We start from the raw sequence: 17,394 nt of genomic DNA on the forward strand, positions 1-17,394 counted from the left end.
TATTCATGAATGTAGTTTTTCTGAAGCAATCTGTGCAGTTATTAACAGAACATTTATGGAAATACAGTAAATCCTTAATAAATAAAAATCAAGCCATGTGTGCTGTGAAGTTTTATTGCTATGTATAACCTTGAATTCAGCCAATCAATCAATGCAATGCTGGTCAATCAATACTTTACAGTTCTGTATGCCTTACATTTGTTAATCCTAATGTACGTTGTCGTGGGTACACGGCTTCTTTCTGCTACTGTTGTACTGTAAGCTGTCTTATGAGGGCTGAGTAGATGCTGGTTTCAAATAAAGATGCAAAAAGTAACTGTAATGATTGAGAAGAGAATGAACACTGGTAAGTACCAGCTGCACATACCCGTATTAACTGCTTCTCCCCGCATGCTGCAAGCTACAAACTTGAAAATCTCCTTTTTCAATTGTCGCTCTCTGACTAACAAGTCTCTGCTTCTCAGCGAACTTATAACCGATACCAATCTTGATCTTCTCTGTCTAGCTGAAACCTTGCACCCTAACCACCCCAAAGGGCTATTCCCTCTTTGACAAACCTCGCCTCACTGGCCGAGGCGGATGCACTGCTGTTATTGCTAATTCTGTGCTCGCTTCCTCAGTTCTTTCTTAACCTGCCTTTTCTTCATTTGAGCATCTTACCATCATGCTCCCCTCTCCCATGTCCCTTACCCTTGCTGTTATCTACCGTCCACCTAAGAACAACTATGCTTTTATTGCTGAGTTTTCAGAATTCCTCTCCCTCGTCTGCACTTCAACTGACAAAATCCTACTCCTAGGTGACTTCAACATTCATGTTGACTTGCCTTCCTCTGGTGACCGACTTTAACACGCTTCTGGACTGTGTTGGACTTTCTCAATCTGCCAGCGTCCCCACTCACACCCGAGAACATACCCTGGATCTGCTCATCACCAGGGTACCAGGGTTTCTCCTCTTTCTTTCAGAACAAAATCAACAACATCTACTCTATGCTCGCCCACCACAAACCCAGTCTACTACCTACCCTCTCCTCCTTCTCTCCTCTCTCCATTGCTGATGTTTCCGGCTTACTGTTGAAATCAACTACTGCCACATGCCCCCTGGACCCCTGGCCAACTAACCTTGTCCGTCTCAGTGCTTCCAATCTTGCTCCCTCCATTATGCACACTCTCAACCTGTCCCTGGACTCTGGCTCAGTTCCTGCTGCCCTTAAGCATGCCCAAGGTACGCCGGTACTCAAAAACCCCTCCCTTGACCCGGCTGACTTATCTAATTTCCGTCCCATCTCTAGTCTCCCTTTTCTCTCAAAAACTCTTGAAAGGACTGTAGCCAGTCAGCTGATGAAACATCTCACAGACAACAATCTGCTTGAATCTCTACAGTCTGGTTTCCAGTCGCATCACCGTACTGAAACTGCTCTGCTCCGGATTGTGAATGATCTCCTGCTCAGTGTTGATGCTGGTGCTCCCTCTGTGCGCGTCCTCCCTGACCCAACAGCTGCTTTTGACACCATAGATCATGGCATTCTTCTTGACGGTCTTCAGAAGTATTATGGGATCTCTAGAACCTGGCTCTCCTGGATGTCCTTTTACCTATCCAGATGCATGCAGTCTGTTTTCTATGCTGGACGCAGTGGTGTTGCAAACCCTGTCACTTGTGGTGTCCTGTTCTTGGCCCCCTTCTCTTCAATATCTACATGCTTCCCTTGGGTCACCTCATCCGCCAACACAGCCTCATGTTTCACTCCTATGCCGACGACACCCAGCTCTACTTAAAACTTGACCCTGGTAGCCCCTCTGCCATGGTCCGCCTCTCGGCTTGCACTCAAGACATCGAGGCCTGGATGTCAGCCAATTTTCTTCAGCTGAACACTAGCAAATCTGAACTCCTTCTAGTAGGATCTAAAACTCAACTTAAGAAACTAAATATAGCTGCCCTGAACCTCGGAAACTGTCTGCTGCTGCCTTCCCCCACAGCCTTGGTGTACTTCTTGACAGCAACTTCTCCTTTGATGCCCACATCTCCTCCGTGGTCAAATCTTCCTTCCACCATCTTCGAAACATCTCCAAAGTCCGTCCCTACCTCTCCCTCCCGGATGCGGAGATACTTTGTCATGCATTTGTCTCCTCTCGACTCGACTACTACAACTCTCTTTATGGTGGTCTCTCGGCACTCACCATAAACCGACTGCTGCTCGTGTTCAGAATGCCGCTGCCAGGTTCCTTACCAGATGTAAAAAATGTGATCCCATCACCCCCTGTCTTGCCCAGCTACACTGGCTATCTGTAAAGTTCAGGATTATTTTCAAAACTCTCACCTGCTCACCTACAATGCCCTTCATCACACAGGTCCCGAGTACCTCCTCAACCTGCTGACCCACTATGTCACTGCCCGCAAGCTGAGGTCCTCTGACTCTGGCCTGCTTGTTATCCCCAAGCAAAAGTGCACCACACTTGGGGAATGCTCGTTTAGCTTCATGGCTCCGACTCTTTGGAACTCTCTCCCAGTTTTGGTGCGTGATGTTCCCACCGTCGTTCGCGTTAAATCAACTCTCAAGACCCACCTGTTCTCTCTTGCTTTCCATGCTCTTTAAGCCCGATATCTGCTATTAGCTGCTGTGTTGCTGCTACTATTTCATGTATTATGCACTTTCCACTGTATTTAATGTACTATTTCATGTATTATGCTACTATCATGTATTATGCACTTTCAACTGTATTTAATGTATTATGCGTTGGGTTTTTTTTGTTTCTTTGTTTTTTTTCCTGTATAGCATGTATTATTCATTTCTCTGTATTTAAAGTATTATGGATTTTCTTGTTGTGACTGCATCTTGTAAAGCGCTTTGTGATCGTGGTCCACTATGAAAGGTGCTTTATAAAATAAAGCTTGATTGACTGATTGAATATTAAGATACATTGCAGGTAACAATTACAGATTTGTGATATACCTTCCAAAATCTACTGTAGGTATATTTTATTGCTGTACCAACCTTTTTTCTTTCAGATGATATAACTTAATGTTAAAGTGGTTATAATACAAAAGCAATGTAACATTGCCATTTTTACTTGGCAGCTAAAAGGTTAAAGTTTTTCTCATCTAAAACACAAAATGAAAAATAAACTGATGTTATTACCAACCAAAGCATGTCATTAATGAGTTATACATGGCCCTCAGTATACAGTATAAGAAGGGGATGGTGCAATCCTACATTTTCAAGTTAGGAAAGAACAGTCATGAACAGAACAGTCAAGTTAAAATGCATTTACTAAGGGTTTCTGTAGTATCATTCAGGATGTAGAATTATCGACACTGATCTAGATGCAAGATAATTTCCAGAGCGTCAAAATAATATTATATTTTATTTTACTTTGTGGGTGAGTGACTTGTTTTGATGCAAGAAATGAAAATACCTTCAAAGCTAAAATAATTTAATTTAGATTTTGTTATGTTAAATCTCTAAAAACATGTTATGCAATTGCACTCTTGACAGAAAATACTTCTGAAACCCAACTACAAGAGCTAGGTTTTCCTTTGAAAAAAAAGGGAGGGATTAGCCTTCCAAATTGGGTGCCCAGGAACATACGAGAGACCAAAGAAACATATTTTGCTACTTTGAAAAGAGCACATAATTAAAGTTCTAACTGCCAAGACCTAACTCCACATATTTTATTCAGCTCATCATTGGCTTTTGAGGTAGATCTTTATAGCATAAGATGCATTATTCATTTTGGAAATTCCTCAGCCATATAATACAATTAGTAAAATAACAAATTAGCAGATCATGTTGACCTATTTGGATAGGATTTGTAACATCAATGTTCAATTATAAAGCCTATTTTACACTGCATCAGAAGGAGGAATGGGTTACACACTTTTCTTTCAAAGAGTACTGAAATGTGTTACTGTAACTGATCATTTCCCACTTGCTCTTCAGCAACATAAAATACTCAGCAGCAGCATATCTAGGCTTATATGGTATTCACCAAGAACCTGTTTGTTTGTTTTTTCAGGAAAGGAATAGAAAAAAATGTTTAAAAGACACCAACTACTGTAGGTTACAATAACCGGAACTCTCTTTCAACAGCAACAGCAATCTCTTTCTCCCCAAGCCAAATTGTTGTAGTCACACTACTGTAAATGCAAAAGAAAATCTCAGAGACAGAACTCACTGAAAATCGTAAATGAAAGGAAGAACAGTCTGCTGCTGGTGACTCTTACAGTTTACTGGATACAAACTACCGTATATTCTTGGGTTGGACCACCAACAATTCCACAGTCGTGACTGCAACACACTCTTCAGTTTTATACAATTGCCCAAAATGTAAAACTACTGTAGAATTTAAGTTTTCCGACTAAGGCATTCGGCCTGCAATGACATTTGTGACACCAAGCACTCTGCAAGGATTTTCAAATACACTTGTCAGACTTAGATGAAGATTCTGTTTGTCACTGAAATCACTGTTCAGTTCATAAAAATACTTGGGCAAGGAGGCAGCCTTGACAAATAAAAAGACTGAATTGAAACTTTGAATCGGCATTCCAACAATTCTGCACATTGTTATTCCGTCATTAATTGAAGGCCATCACCGGTGAGGCTATAAAAGTCATATTTCTGTCAGAACACCTTCAGGATTCACTGCCAGCATGTGCAGTAGGTGTCAAAGATTAACAAAGCTGCAATATGTCCACCACTAGTGGAAAGCATGGCTGGTCATTTCTAATACCAATGAGATTAGTCCTGCTGTGACATTTTACAAAACTGTCTAGCCTGATTTAAGTGGCCAGGCACACACTTCAATGGCAAAACAGTCTACAGCAAATTATATAGAACTGTTTTTCTTATTAGATAACAGCCAGGGATATTTTTTGCCTGAAAAGCCTCTGTTACTGTACTTTGTGTCAAGACCAAAATGAATGAAATGATTACTCATCACCTTTAAGCTATTTTTGTAGGCTATAAAATCTAATTTTACTTGACAACTTAAAACATTTATCTGAGACTGCCTGTCTGATGCTTCAGCCAGGTGCTTTTGTTTTTAATACTTCAGTAGTTTGATTCCGCACTATCAAAAGCAAAGATAATTCTTGCCAAATACGGAGTCACAAATATTAATAGTGTGTAACGAAAGATTTAAAAAAAAAAAAGAAAAGAAAAAAAAACATGATTAAAGGTTTTGCTAGAAAAAAAATCTTATAATATATTTTAGGTTGTTATGAGCTGTACAATAAAATGGTACTAATCTCAGACTCTCTTGCTTCAAGTAACATTTGTGTGGTTTTTCTGACCCACATTACTTAACATTAATTAGTCCAAGATTAATGATAATAGGGGGGGACTGTGAAACCAGATGAAAAAAGATTTGTCCCTTGACTTCAACGTGAAAGCAGACTTGTACATTTTTGAAAATCAGAATTTATGCTGATCATTCTTCTTTTTTGTCTAGACATTTTAATGGGAGAGAAATGCTTGTGTTACAAAATTAAGCTGTAAAAGCATCCAAATACATATACATTATATATATATATATATATATATATATATATATATATATATATATATATATGACAAATGTTTCTCATTTCTCCAGCAGCACTAACAAATTAACAAATTAGCACTAACATCCTTCCATAGTTTTAGTAGGAAGGCAGTTACAATAAACGCTTGTACAATAAGGAGTTCTGTACAAAAATGGAGCATGAATATGGATTGAAATAGCTTCTCTGTAGGCATCTGTTTTGTTGTCAGCTGGTTTGGTCCAAGTTTGTGATTTTCCAACTCTGCAATATTCTTACACTACTTCGTATCATTTAAAAGTACCACAGGAATGATCTCAAATTCTACCATTTTAAATGTGTTATAGGCTTAAACCTTTAAACACCATATATCCTGCACATTTAAGGTTAGTTCTGAAATGTAGCTAGTTTTGGATTCATAAACTTCAGTTCCATTTTAAAAGTTCCTTAACATGCAGGTTTTTTCAGATCCTAGCTTCAATCTGGTCAACAGAGTAAGTCTTACACAACATTACAGAACTGATTAACAGAGAGGAAGCAACATTCACAATAAGCGCATTGTAATGAGCCTGTGCACTAGTCACATTACCAGAGTTATTTGACACAGTCCTGTAATTGAAATGTTCTTTTTAAAAATAATTGAAAACAGAGAAATGTCACTCATCTGTTTGTTCTGATAGTATAATGAGATTTAAGGCAGTCGGGGCACACCAGTTCTTTTTTTACAGCAGTGTAGAGTATATGGGTCTACATATTACATATTGTATACTGTATTACTATTTACTGGTGTCTGAGTCCGCACATGAAAACCCTGAACCACAGCAATGTCATGTGAAGATTCTTTTGATATACAGTAATCACACTAGGCATGGATTTCCAACCATTAGGAAGATTTGTAGGCTGTTTATAAAGCTCTTGCCACTTAAGAGGTGCAGACTATGCACTGCAGAAAAAAAAAAAAAAAATAGACATTTGAACAAAGGTTACAGTATGTCCCGTCACCAATTTCTGAGAAATAATGACGTGTTTAACAGAAAACGAAAAAGTCAACATTTTGGCGAATGATCTGAACAAAATAATTGCACAGTTTGTTCTGCTAAAAACCCTTGCACAACTACCTGACTTTACCCAAAACTTAATGCCCTACTACGACTGTATGCAACAGAAGGGCGTTTTTACACGTCTAAATGATATACTGTACACCCATAAAGTACACTGAGGAATAAAGTGGAAAAAAGCGTAATACATGAAGAGGAGAAATGAAATACAAAAATTACAGTAACAATGGAGCAGTAACACTGGAACAGCACAGATGCGGCAATCGGGTTCGCGTGTGCCCCTCCCAACTCCCAGACATGCCTGTACTGCTCATTGTATAAATCACAGCATAGAGCGGAAGAGGCCAGCTCTACATTCCAGTATGAGGACTGATCATACAAACTGCCACACTGAAAAAAATACGTATGCACTTACCATTTCTTTGTACATTCCACCATCAGCTCCTGGTAGGAAGCCACAAACTGGAACTTTGATGCATGTTTCCCTACACGTTGCAATCTTTTCCACACAGAAGCCATGTTTACTGATGAACTGTGATTTTCTGTATTATTCTTTTGTTTTCTGATGTTGAATTTTTAATGCTTAAAGATCCTCAATTTTCTTCACAAACATGACAAAAAATGTATTGTAAAAACAAAATCCTAGCGCAGCTGGGTTTCTTGATGAGATGGCATGCCTTATAATATTTTCATGATTAAAGCAGATGCGAGGAAAATAAATGCATCTTGTTCGGATGACAGTCAAGTTTGACAGGAACACGCATGGCTGTGAAAGGAATTTGTATTTATGTAGTTATTCCTCTTCGGTTAAAAGACGTGGTATTACCAATCTAAAAAAACAGATATTGTAAAAGTGTAAACAAATAACGGAATAATACAAAATGTAATACATAAACTTCACTGGAAATAACTATACTGGAACATAACAGTAGACAAAGGCAACGTTTCGCCCTTTTAATCGCCGGTTATTTTTTGTTTATTTACTAACACCATATAAATTGTTTCTCAGAATTTCAATTGATTTACGTGAGATCCTATCACTGACGTTTTGGGTTAACGATAAGACACAGTATGTAAAGAAACACTAAGTAGCACTTACGATAAACTAAACAAAGCAAGATGACAAACATCCTAAATTAAAACCACGTCGTTACCCATATTATTAATGCTGTTCAAAATAAATATATACAAAATGAGCAGAATCAGAAAAGTATAGCAGCCTGCGGGCATATTTTTGGGGCTAACCCATTCACATTGTATATTCACAAATTAGAAATACCGCTAGCATTTCACAAATACTAATAAAATCTCTCCTTACAAAACAACTTTCGAACACCTGCTCAATATGAAAATATGAAAAGCTACTATATGAATAACAGTTAAAACATAGTACTTGCCTACCTTCTCACCATACAATTAATGTGGTACTCAATACTACTTCAGCCGCTTCAATTAAAAAAGCAATCCCTAGCATATCACCTACCACATTGACTGACTTTTAAAACACCCTCCGTAAATAATAACTTAACGGCTTTTAAAAAATAAAAATAAAACAAAATTCCCGAAAAGGAGAATGCAAATTCCAACAAGCTCAGACTAACAAACTCAACAATTAACCCTCCATCATTTTCATCTTGCATTGACTCAACTGGGTAAAAAAAAATCTCTGTGGAAACGCCCCCTGGCTGACGATTGGCTTACTTCCCACAGCTTCTTATCATTGTTTACCCATTTCTGACAGATTACTTGCTAAAGCTAACGTCAGTCATATATATTTTCTATGTAATTGGGTAATTCTGTTGCCAGTTTAACAAATTGGCCCCACCCTTATATGCTATCAGGGTAGGTAGAGACTGTTGTCCATCCAATTGCTGCAACGACGATTGGCATTTGTGCTCTGGTGACAGTTAATTGTTTATATAATTCTAATGTTTCATTGGCCTTTGTAAATGCCAGTCAAGTCTGTTGCCGCGGTTTCAAGTTTCTTTTCTTTCGGTGAAGCAGCAAGAGCAATATCTTAGTGCTAGACACTTTGGGAGACGCTGTGTTGCTTATAATAATAATGTTTTATACACTGTATCTATTATTGGACCGTTTCTTCGTATTTCTTGCTCATTTTTGCAGGGTTGCATAGTTCATTTTTAACTTAATCTGCGCGACATTCTTATTTTTTTCAGACATAATACGTAATCCTAAAACTATTCTTTGTCCCTGGCTTGCTCAAGTGTTCCAAGTAAAATTGTCATAATATTTTCACAGAATAGAACAAGTCTTGCCAAGTAGTTAGTGTGACAGTGCATCCTTGAAATGCCGAATCAAGGACGGCATACGTAATTTGTGTTCCAAAGTACTGAAACTATAATCTTTGGTCCAGGCTAGCTGTAGCAAATCGATAGTGATTCCATAAATTACACGGTGAAATAGAATTTGTTCTAAGAAAATCAACTAATTTTGTAAACTTACTACTACTTAGGTTTGATGAACAGAAACTGCATTGTAATGCATACAAAAACATAGACAGACACTTCCATATATACCCAGAATCTGATACTCTCAATAACTTATGGTAAAGAATATTAATACCAAGTTTCTTGACAATTGGATAAGTGGTTCTCCAGATATATGGAAAACAAAAATTATAATATAATACTAAAATGTTAGTATTGTGTTATTATAAAAGGAGGGACACAAAAGGGAAAACATGTCTCCTGTTCCAAGTGTACAGTGTCTGTTTGCATTCTCTAGTTGTTTTAGTAGCTTGGTTACAATATTTCTTGCACTTTGAAAACTGCTTGCCCCTTTGTCACTTCAATTTAGTTTTTTTCTTCATGTTTTTTTTTTTTTTGGTTACTCTGATAAAATATTACAGGAAATACATATTTTAAACCTCTATTGGGCACTGCACTTTAAGCCCTTGTGTATTTGATCCTCCAGAATGGCATATTGACACCACGTTATCTTAAAGAAGATAGGGTTGTTGTCGTCGCCTCAGCAGGCATTCGAATCAGAAATACTTCTGACAGACCTATGGGGACCCTTATACCTACAGTATGATGTGGTGAAACCTTGCAAGGTTTACTTGTTCAATGTTGGATTGTTATATTGTGACACACTTTATTAATACAGCTTATTAGGCTTTAAGACAGAATTTCCTGTCATAAATTTTGAAGTAGAACAAGGCTCTGCTGGTTTATGCCTGTGGAACTGGAAACTTTCAACTGCAAAAATGAAGTCAGCCCGCCACTAGCACAACAATACAATGGGAAATGGCTAAAAGCAGTTCATTCTTGCTGTTGTGCGCAGTAGGCTTTGAAGAATTATAGTTAGTATAATGTATCTGGGATCGCTCAAACAACCTAGCAGTGAATACTGTTTCCACGAACAATGTGCTTGGTATGTGAGGCCTATGGGCAATTAATCAACATCTTGAAAGAGAAAAGCATAGCAAATACATAGTTTTGCAGTTATTGTAGTTTTGAGACATAAAACCAACCTCTGGACCATCAATAACAGCCTAGTTACTTTTTAACCTCCTGCTTTTGGTAGTAGTTTTAAAGCACCAAATCACTCAGATACACAAATAAACAAACTGTGTGACCAAAAAGTTTCACTTAGATACCTGAAAATTATACGCCCTGACAGTCCAAATATGTTTTGACCTATTTAGAATCAGTTAAAAGGACTTAGATTTAAATATTGTTGTAGATCAACTTGTACTCTGACAGTGTTGGCTACTTTCAACACAATAATGCACCCATCCACCCTGCCAACACTGTGTGCGGTTCGTTTGAGGAGCATGACAGACTTCAGTATTTTGTTTAAAATATACAAGTATATTTTCTGCATTTTATTCAACAGCCAGGCTCTGAAATTATGAATTGAAGTTTGCCCTATATACTTTAGTAACTATTTCAAAATGAATAATCAATTTCTTCAAATAAAAATGTTAAAAACAAATGCTCCACCACCAACAATATTATCTTTTGTTTCACTAACATTTAGATGTCTGCTGGATTTTGGCTGCCAGCTTTTTGTTGGTCAATAGTAAAAAAAAAAAAAAAAAGAAGATATTTTTTGTATTCACCTGCATCCATATTTCTTTACAGTATAAGCAGGAAAGTATGGTGGCTCATTGAGGACATGGGGGAAAAAATGAAGAACTTTTTATGTTGAGATCCCTAGATAGCTACCTCAGGCCAACATAGGAAAAACACAAATATAAAGGAAAAAGTAGAAAAAAACACGTCATTTTTAAACCTTTTATGCCTATCGCAAGTTCCATTGAACACTGTATTGATATTCACTGATGCTACTCTAGTGCTAGTTGTAGAAAAAGTCGCTTACTTTTCAAACAGCATGGATACCTGTAATGTGCTATTTATTGTATATCCTTGGCAGGGATGAGTATTGTTGCTAAAGTTGCTCAATTCAGCTGGGGTTTTGAATATTTGCTCACTGCATCATTAAAATCTCTCTGTGCTTTGTCTATTTTTTTTTTCTTTCAGCTGTGGCCTAGAATACAGCTCTATTTCTATACCTTTCCTTTTAAAACCCCACAAGGGAGAATCTGGTATAAAATGTGACACTGTTTGGGGTTTCAGATTAAAGTAATGTATGAAGTCTTTCTAGACACAGTTTTCAACCAATGTTTTTACAAATGGTTCTTTTCTTTTACCTTACTATCAAAGCAGACCATTGACCAATTGTTGGTCCAAAGGAGAGAATAAACTGTTTTTCTTGTACTTTCAAATGAGCCCATTTCAGTTTTGTCATTTTTATTTTCTTTAAACAAAAAAGCAGTAACAATAAAGGCTAATATGTGTATACTTTTGTTTGCAATAGTGTCTTGTGAAAGCTCTCTAAAATTGTGGACCTATTTTCTTGCAGATACATGTGGAGTAAGCAGAATGATCTGACCTCCAAATGTATCAGAGAACACAAACAGTACACACACTGCCAGAAGATTCCAGAAACTCCCAAGTCAGCATTTTTTTTTTAATTTGTTTTATTCAAGGATGGCACACATCTCTGGATTTCATAAAGCGTACATACTGAAAACATGCATAATATTCAGTATGGGTATTAAAAAGTGCTCTGATCAATACATAACCTAACCCCCAAAACTCAATATTCATATTATATACCTTTTTGTTAAAAGGGTCAATTGGATGTGTTTTTGTCTATACCTTTTTTAATGCATGTATCCCATTAGCCTAATTCTAACCTGCGGCTCACTGAAACACTCTAAAGCTCGTCTCTCCTTAGGCAGTGATCTAATAAGGAGGGTTTCTATTTCCCTTTCTAGCACAAATTAGAGAGTGGTGCCATGACTTCTTCACACGTCTTCTTCACATAAATCTTGCACGTAAAATACTCCCCCACCGGAATCAATGCCTGTGTGTCCCAAAGCACATACTGCTCGAGACTATTAACACAAGGTAAGTCACCCAGCCAGGCAGAATGCTGCAGAGAAAATAGGTTGCATAAGCCTTGTCTAATGGAAGGATTGGGGGAAACTGTCTTTAATTAGACACTGAGCATACAACAGACTGACAGCTAGTGTCTCATAGTGATACTGCACTTGGCCTTCCATGGCTTCAAGATTTTGTCATATTTAGCCATTCCCTGTGCTGTAGCAGATAGTGCATTTTGTTTCCATTAAGTATCAGTGTACTGCAGAGTATCATATTATCTGTAGAATATGGTATATAGACCACAGTTTCTAATTTAAAAGGCAGCTAATTGTTCTGTACTGTGTAGTATACAAGACAACAGTTCAGCAATACTCCGCAGTATTTTGTCCTTTGTCAATAAAAGGACAAAGGGTCTAAAGATGAACCAAAATGAAATATTTTCTAAGTTCTTTCACCTTTAACAGACCTACTACAGGGTATTTTTCTATGCATATCGAATCCTACATAAGCCCACTTGTGCAATTTTGCTCATTTTTAAGTTAAACTTTTCCGACTGGCCTCAATATTTTTTATTGTGACTGACATCTTTAAACAATATCAACTTTTTATCTCACAATACTAAACAACATAATGAATACTGAAGTATAAAGATGTGCATACTGGGTAATTATATGAAATGCAGGGAAGAAAGCCTATAGCCAAAACGTCTGTCTACTGCACTAAAAAGTTTCTTTAGTTTTATTAATATTTTAGAAATAAGGAAATGTATGGCATCGCAAAGCATGTTTGGCTCATCCACCTCTTTATAACAAGCTGTAACACTGATATAGAGCAAGATGGAGTTAATGACATGTTAGGTGTGTTAAGTGTCATTAGCTTAGCCCTCAAGCACTGGTAAAACAGTAGCCTGGTGCTTGACTGCCTGGTATAAGTTTGAACTTTGAATGTTATAGCATTATACATGCTATACTCTAGTCTTCTGTTAATCTACATGTTGTTTCCCAGTAAGTTTCAGATGTAAGGTTGTGCAAATACCAATCTCCATAAAAAAAAAAAAACATGCAAAGCTACAAAGTGTTACAACTGTTGTTTAAGAGTGTTAACCAAGATTTTAAAACCCATAGCTCTTACCTTTTATAAGCATTTATTATTCCTAGTGAACCATCTTTTGGGTCTTTGCATGTTTTTTTGTCAAATTTGTCTTTGTGCAAGCACTGCTTACCAATATCCGTGTTAGTTAGATATATAAAGGGGTCATAATCTAGGCTTCAAACAATAACCTCATGTTAGCATTAGCAACATATGCAGCTTTTACAAGCACCACACAGTGACTCATGAGTGAGTCTGACACCGGAAGTCACATGGAACCAGGATGAGCTATAGATGAGTATAGTGTGAAAAAAAATTATAGTGAAGTGCTGGCAGCCTAGAAGGATGCTTACAATAGAATATAGTTTATTATAGAATATGTAGAAACTAACCTCCAAGTATATTAGAAATACTTCAAATGTGTTGGTTGAAGATATCTGTTTTATTTTGTTTGTTTGTTTGGTTGTGTGATTGAAATGAATCATGAAGAACTTGAAGGCTTTGATCTTTTCATTTTATGGATCCTGTAGTCATAAACAGGCGATTTATTTATTTATTTATTTATTTATTTATTTATTTATTTAAGATTATGCTTCTGTAACTTTAGAGCCACAGTCCGTCCTCTTCATTAATGCTTCAATACATGCAGCCCTTGTGACACCTCCTGTTTGCCAGAGCTTAGTAATGAATTTGTTTTGAAATTACAGTAATTTATGCCTTCACAGCCAACAACACGGGGTGGTCTTTAAAAACTGCTTATTTAGTATATAAATATGCAATCAATTTTTGCTTCCCATGAATAGGAATTAGGCCTGCGTAGCTGTTGTAAATATCTCTGCCTACTGTTCTTAATTAGGATGAAACTCTTCCTAAAAAATCACCTTCACTGTGAGACATTACATTACTCATTTATATGTTTACATTCGATTTAAAGCATTAAACCACTGGGAAAGCAATAGTGCTCACAGCTTTCTGGTTTAGCATTCAAACTGAAAAAGATAGTGTGCACTGAATATAAATGTGGGTTGTCTGTGATCATTATTTACTTTGGTGACAATGTAACTCATCAGTAAGCAAGTAGCTGGTAGAAAGACTGATGGTTTATACAAATACGTTAAACGTGTTTATAATGGTGGCAGACTTTCAATAACTGGTTATTCTAGCCCAGATCTTTGTACATGAATAGTGCTAGAACATTAGAGCTTTGATGTCTAACTGTGTAGTAGGACATACCCCAAAGCTGGTCAATCTGGATATATGACCACAGGATTTTTAATGTTATCATTTTAATCATTCAGCAACTGATGTAAAAAGGCAAATGAGCTAACCAAAAAGTAACAATTAATGTTATCCGTTGGAAAAACTTAGTAAATACTGTAGCTGTAAATAAATAACATTTTTTGCCTGGCAACCTGGCAGCAATGCGGTAATTATCCTATGCAGATCAAAACAACATGTTTATTGTTATGATGCAGCGGGTTACTGTCTGAGTTCTAATCTGGTTTTGGTCACAAGAGAAATCAGTTTGGTGCTTTTAACTTCACTCTCAGTGGACAGCAGTAAAGCTTCACTCAGCCACAAAGAATAAGCACTGAGCACCTTTGTAGTCTCAAAACAAAAATAAGAGAAATTCACTAGTTCCTCATCAGTAAGAAGGTGATGCTTTCCGGGAGCCAAGCTCTTTCCCCCAAATATGTGCAAAATACCTTACCAGCAAATTCATCTTTCCTCTTTTATGAGTACAAGGAGCTAATAAAATACAGAGTTAGTGAAGGCAAAACATAAATCTGCATTAAGGAACATTTATTGACTTTGTTTGTTTAGTTTTCTATAATACATTGAAATTTCATGGCACCTGAAGAGAAATATTGACACAACAATCAGTACATATACTATACGTGTCAAGCATATGACTTGCAGTATTTTTCTTTGGCCATGTGTTTCAAGAGACAAGATTTGCAACTGGGTTCAATATTAAAAACCTGATCATAAAACAACATCACTGCTCCATGGGTAAAGTAGGTCCTTTTTTATTTCAGTGACTATTTGCAATGTCATACATTTGCATGTAATTGTATAGTAATGAGCATAGTAATTACACACTAATTGTCTGTAAGTATATTGCAATTGCACCATTACCATAGCCTCTTATTGTGTCATTGTCACAGCCCACTGCAGGTGACACTCTGATGACCTATTGAAGTGCCAACTGATTGGCTGAGAGCATGTAATTTAGCTGTTCAAAAGCTGATGAAGGAAAGAGGGATATTCACAAGTGAATGAAACTTGATTCCCAAAGTGGCCTCTGAAGTGACCATATCAAAGCTTTTAAAAGCTTTATTCAAGCACCATTTCAGTAATGTCACCTGTTTGTTTTAAAAGCATAATATTCAGACATAAATCTATGATGTGCACACATTAATAAAATAGGCTATTCAGTGTTTGAGGAAGTGAGAACAGAACAAAAAAAATCTCAGGACCTAAAGACCTGAGCAACCTTAGCTTCCTCAGTTGTTTCTCTAACTAACAGTTAGTGGTTAGAGAAGCTCAAAGTTATGTGGTTTTGATAAGCCACAAACAGTCTTACCCATGCTTGACATTATAATATAAGGCTTCTTTCTTTATTTACACAGACAATTAAATCTTTCCTTGTCTTCTCAGTGGCTATCAGTGCTGACCAGCAAAGGCTATGTAGAAGGATCTTGTATTATTAAATCAGCTTTTTTCCTGGAGGTTATTTGCTGAACAAAAGCAAAATGGCTGGATGCTGTGTATTTCTTTTAAATGGATATTTAGACACACAAAAAAAATGTTTACAACAGGCATGTTACAAGAAATGTTGATGATTTAAAGGTTTTCAGATGTTTTTTCATGAGCCAACAATGCAACAGAAAACTAGGTATCTGGTGACTAGAGGTAATTTGTTTCAGGCTGGAAGCTAATAAATATATATTTTTCAAGAATCAGGAACTGACAGCCATTCTTTGCATTTTGGGTTGGTCAATTAGATATAAGCCTTGAGAAAAGTATTGTAAACATCCCCTATAGTATTCTGTGTTTACTTCCAGATAATAACGGTTTGTAAGGCACATCTGTTTAAAAACAATTGTGCAATTCTTGTTTATATAATTTAATGGCATATATTCTTTACCAACAGAACTGGAAAAGCAACATTTCAGAGTGCATCAATGCTATGACAAACACAAGTAATGTATTTTTTAGGTCTAGTTGTAAGAACTCAGCATAAACATCTATAACCTCATGCTTGCAACTTGGCGTTATCTACCATCAAAACAGATCAAAATGTTATCAGATTTCATAGATTATTCAGGCAATACCCACTGGTGGCAAAAAATGTATTACTTTAATGCATATTTAACTAGCCATCAAAAAGAAAAATAGAAGCTAACATCTAGTCTTGAACTTTGAAAGCTTCAAGATTTAATGACCAGATCAAATTCAGTTAGACTCCACAAAAAGTTTCTTAATAAAGGCTCACAATACACAAGGGAGAAACAGTGTTCAATCACATCAAAGATTTCTGCACTTTTTAAAACAATTTCCTCCAACTTCCATCCACTGTGAACTGCGAGTCCCTTCGGCCTTCAAGATGAAGAAGTGTCTGATATTAATACTGCGGAATACATTTATGTCTGCCCTGTTAGGGGTGAGACATTCTGTTTGTCTGTCTTCACCTTTTTTTTCTAATGCATTTTTTGGCACACGATAACTCGTAAAAGAGTGGATGGAATGTTATGCCCTGTCTTTTGACTGCAAGATGTGGGTTTTGATGCTTTAAACACCGTTTTGGGGGGAGAGTCCAGTGGAAAGGTCTGAACAGGTTTGTACATTTATCATCTCTACAGAGCGGCACAGTACAGTTCAGTCGATCGTTGGCACTGTTGAACTGCATCACTGCAGATAAAAAGCAAAAAGCAGACATGGGCAAATCCTGTCTAGGAGGGCATTCTACACCAGGTTTAACAGGTATAATGATGTCTTTAGTTGCTTTGGTACATAAATAGAGGTTTAACACCCCACAGTAGGACAGCTTCATAATTCTTCCCAGACTTGAACCTATACTTAGGACAGGCCACACAATCAGCTCGCTGAACACAGCTTTATTAGCAAGCAGGCAGAGTAAGAGCAGCAGCAGGTATACACTCCAGTATAGCTCAACCGCATGGAACAGGCAGTAATATAAGAGCATACTGTATGTATAGGCTTAGTCCCAGTAACCAGAGAGAGAGGGATACCCCCTGCTGGGTCTACTTATATAGCATTGGGAAAGGAAACAACCTTCCCAGTAACAGAGTAA

General features: G+C 37.1%; 1 protein-coding gene across 14 annotated transcripts in view; it reads right to left on the reverse strand.

The window, feature by feature from the left end:
• Positions 1-8,306, reverse strand: part of ehbp1 (EH domain binding protein 1) — a 157,553-nt gene extending 149,247 nt beyond the window's left edge. For 2 of the 14 annotated variants that reach the window (XM_034921689.2, XM_034921688.2), the window contains exons 1-2: positions 7,975-8,306; positions 6,989-7,403 (exon numbers count right to left, since the gene is read on the reverse strand). In XM_034921689.2, coding sequence (XP_034777580.2) covers positions 6,989-7,092 — 104 coding nt within the window. In that variant the 5' untranslated portion in view covers positions 7,093-7,403; positions 7,975-8,306. The remainder of the gene's footprint in view (positions 1-6,988; positions 7,404-7,974) is intronic. The other 12 variants (XM_034921691.2, XM_034921684.2, XM_034921695.2 and 9 more) reach the window with 9 other exon arrangements.
• Between the last annotated feature and the right edge of the window lie 9,088 nt (positions 8,307-17,394).

This window comes from Acipenser ruthenus, chromosome 6 (genome assembly GCF_902713425.1).
Source record: "Acipenser ruthenus chromosome 6, fAciRut3.2 maternal haplotype, whole genome shotgun sequence".
Classification (NCBI taxonomy): domain Eukaryota; kingdom Metazoa; phylum Chordata; class Actinopteri; order Acipenseriformes; family Acipenseridae; genus Acipenser; species Acipenser ruthenus.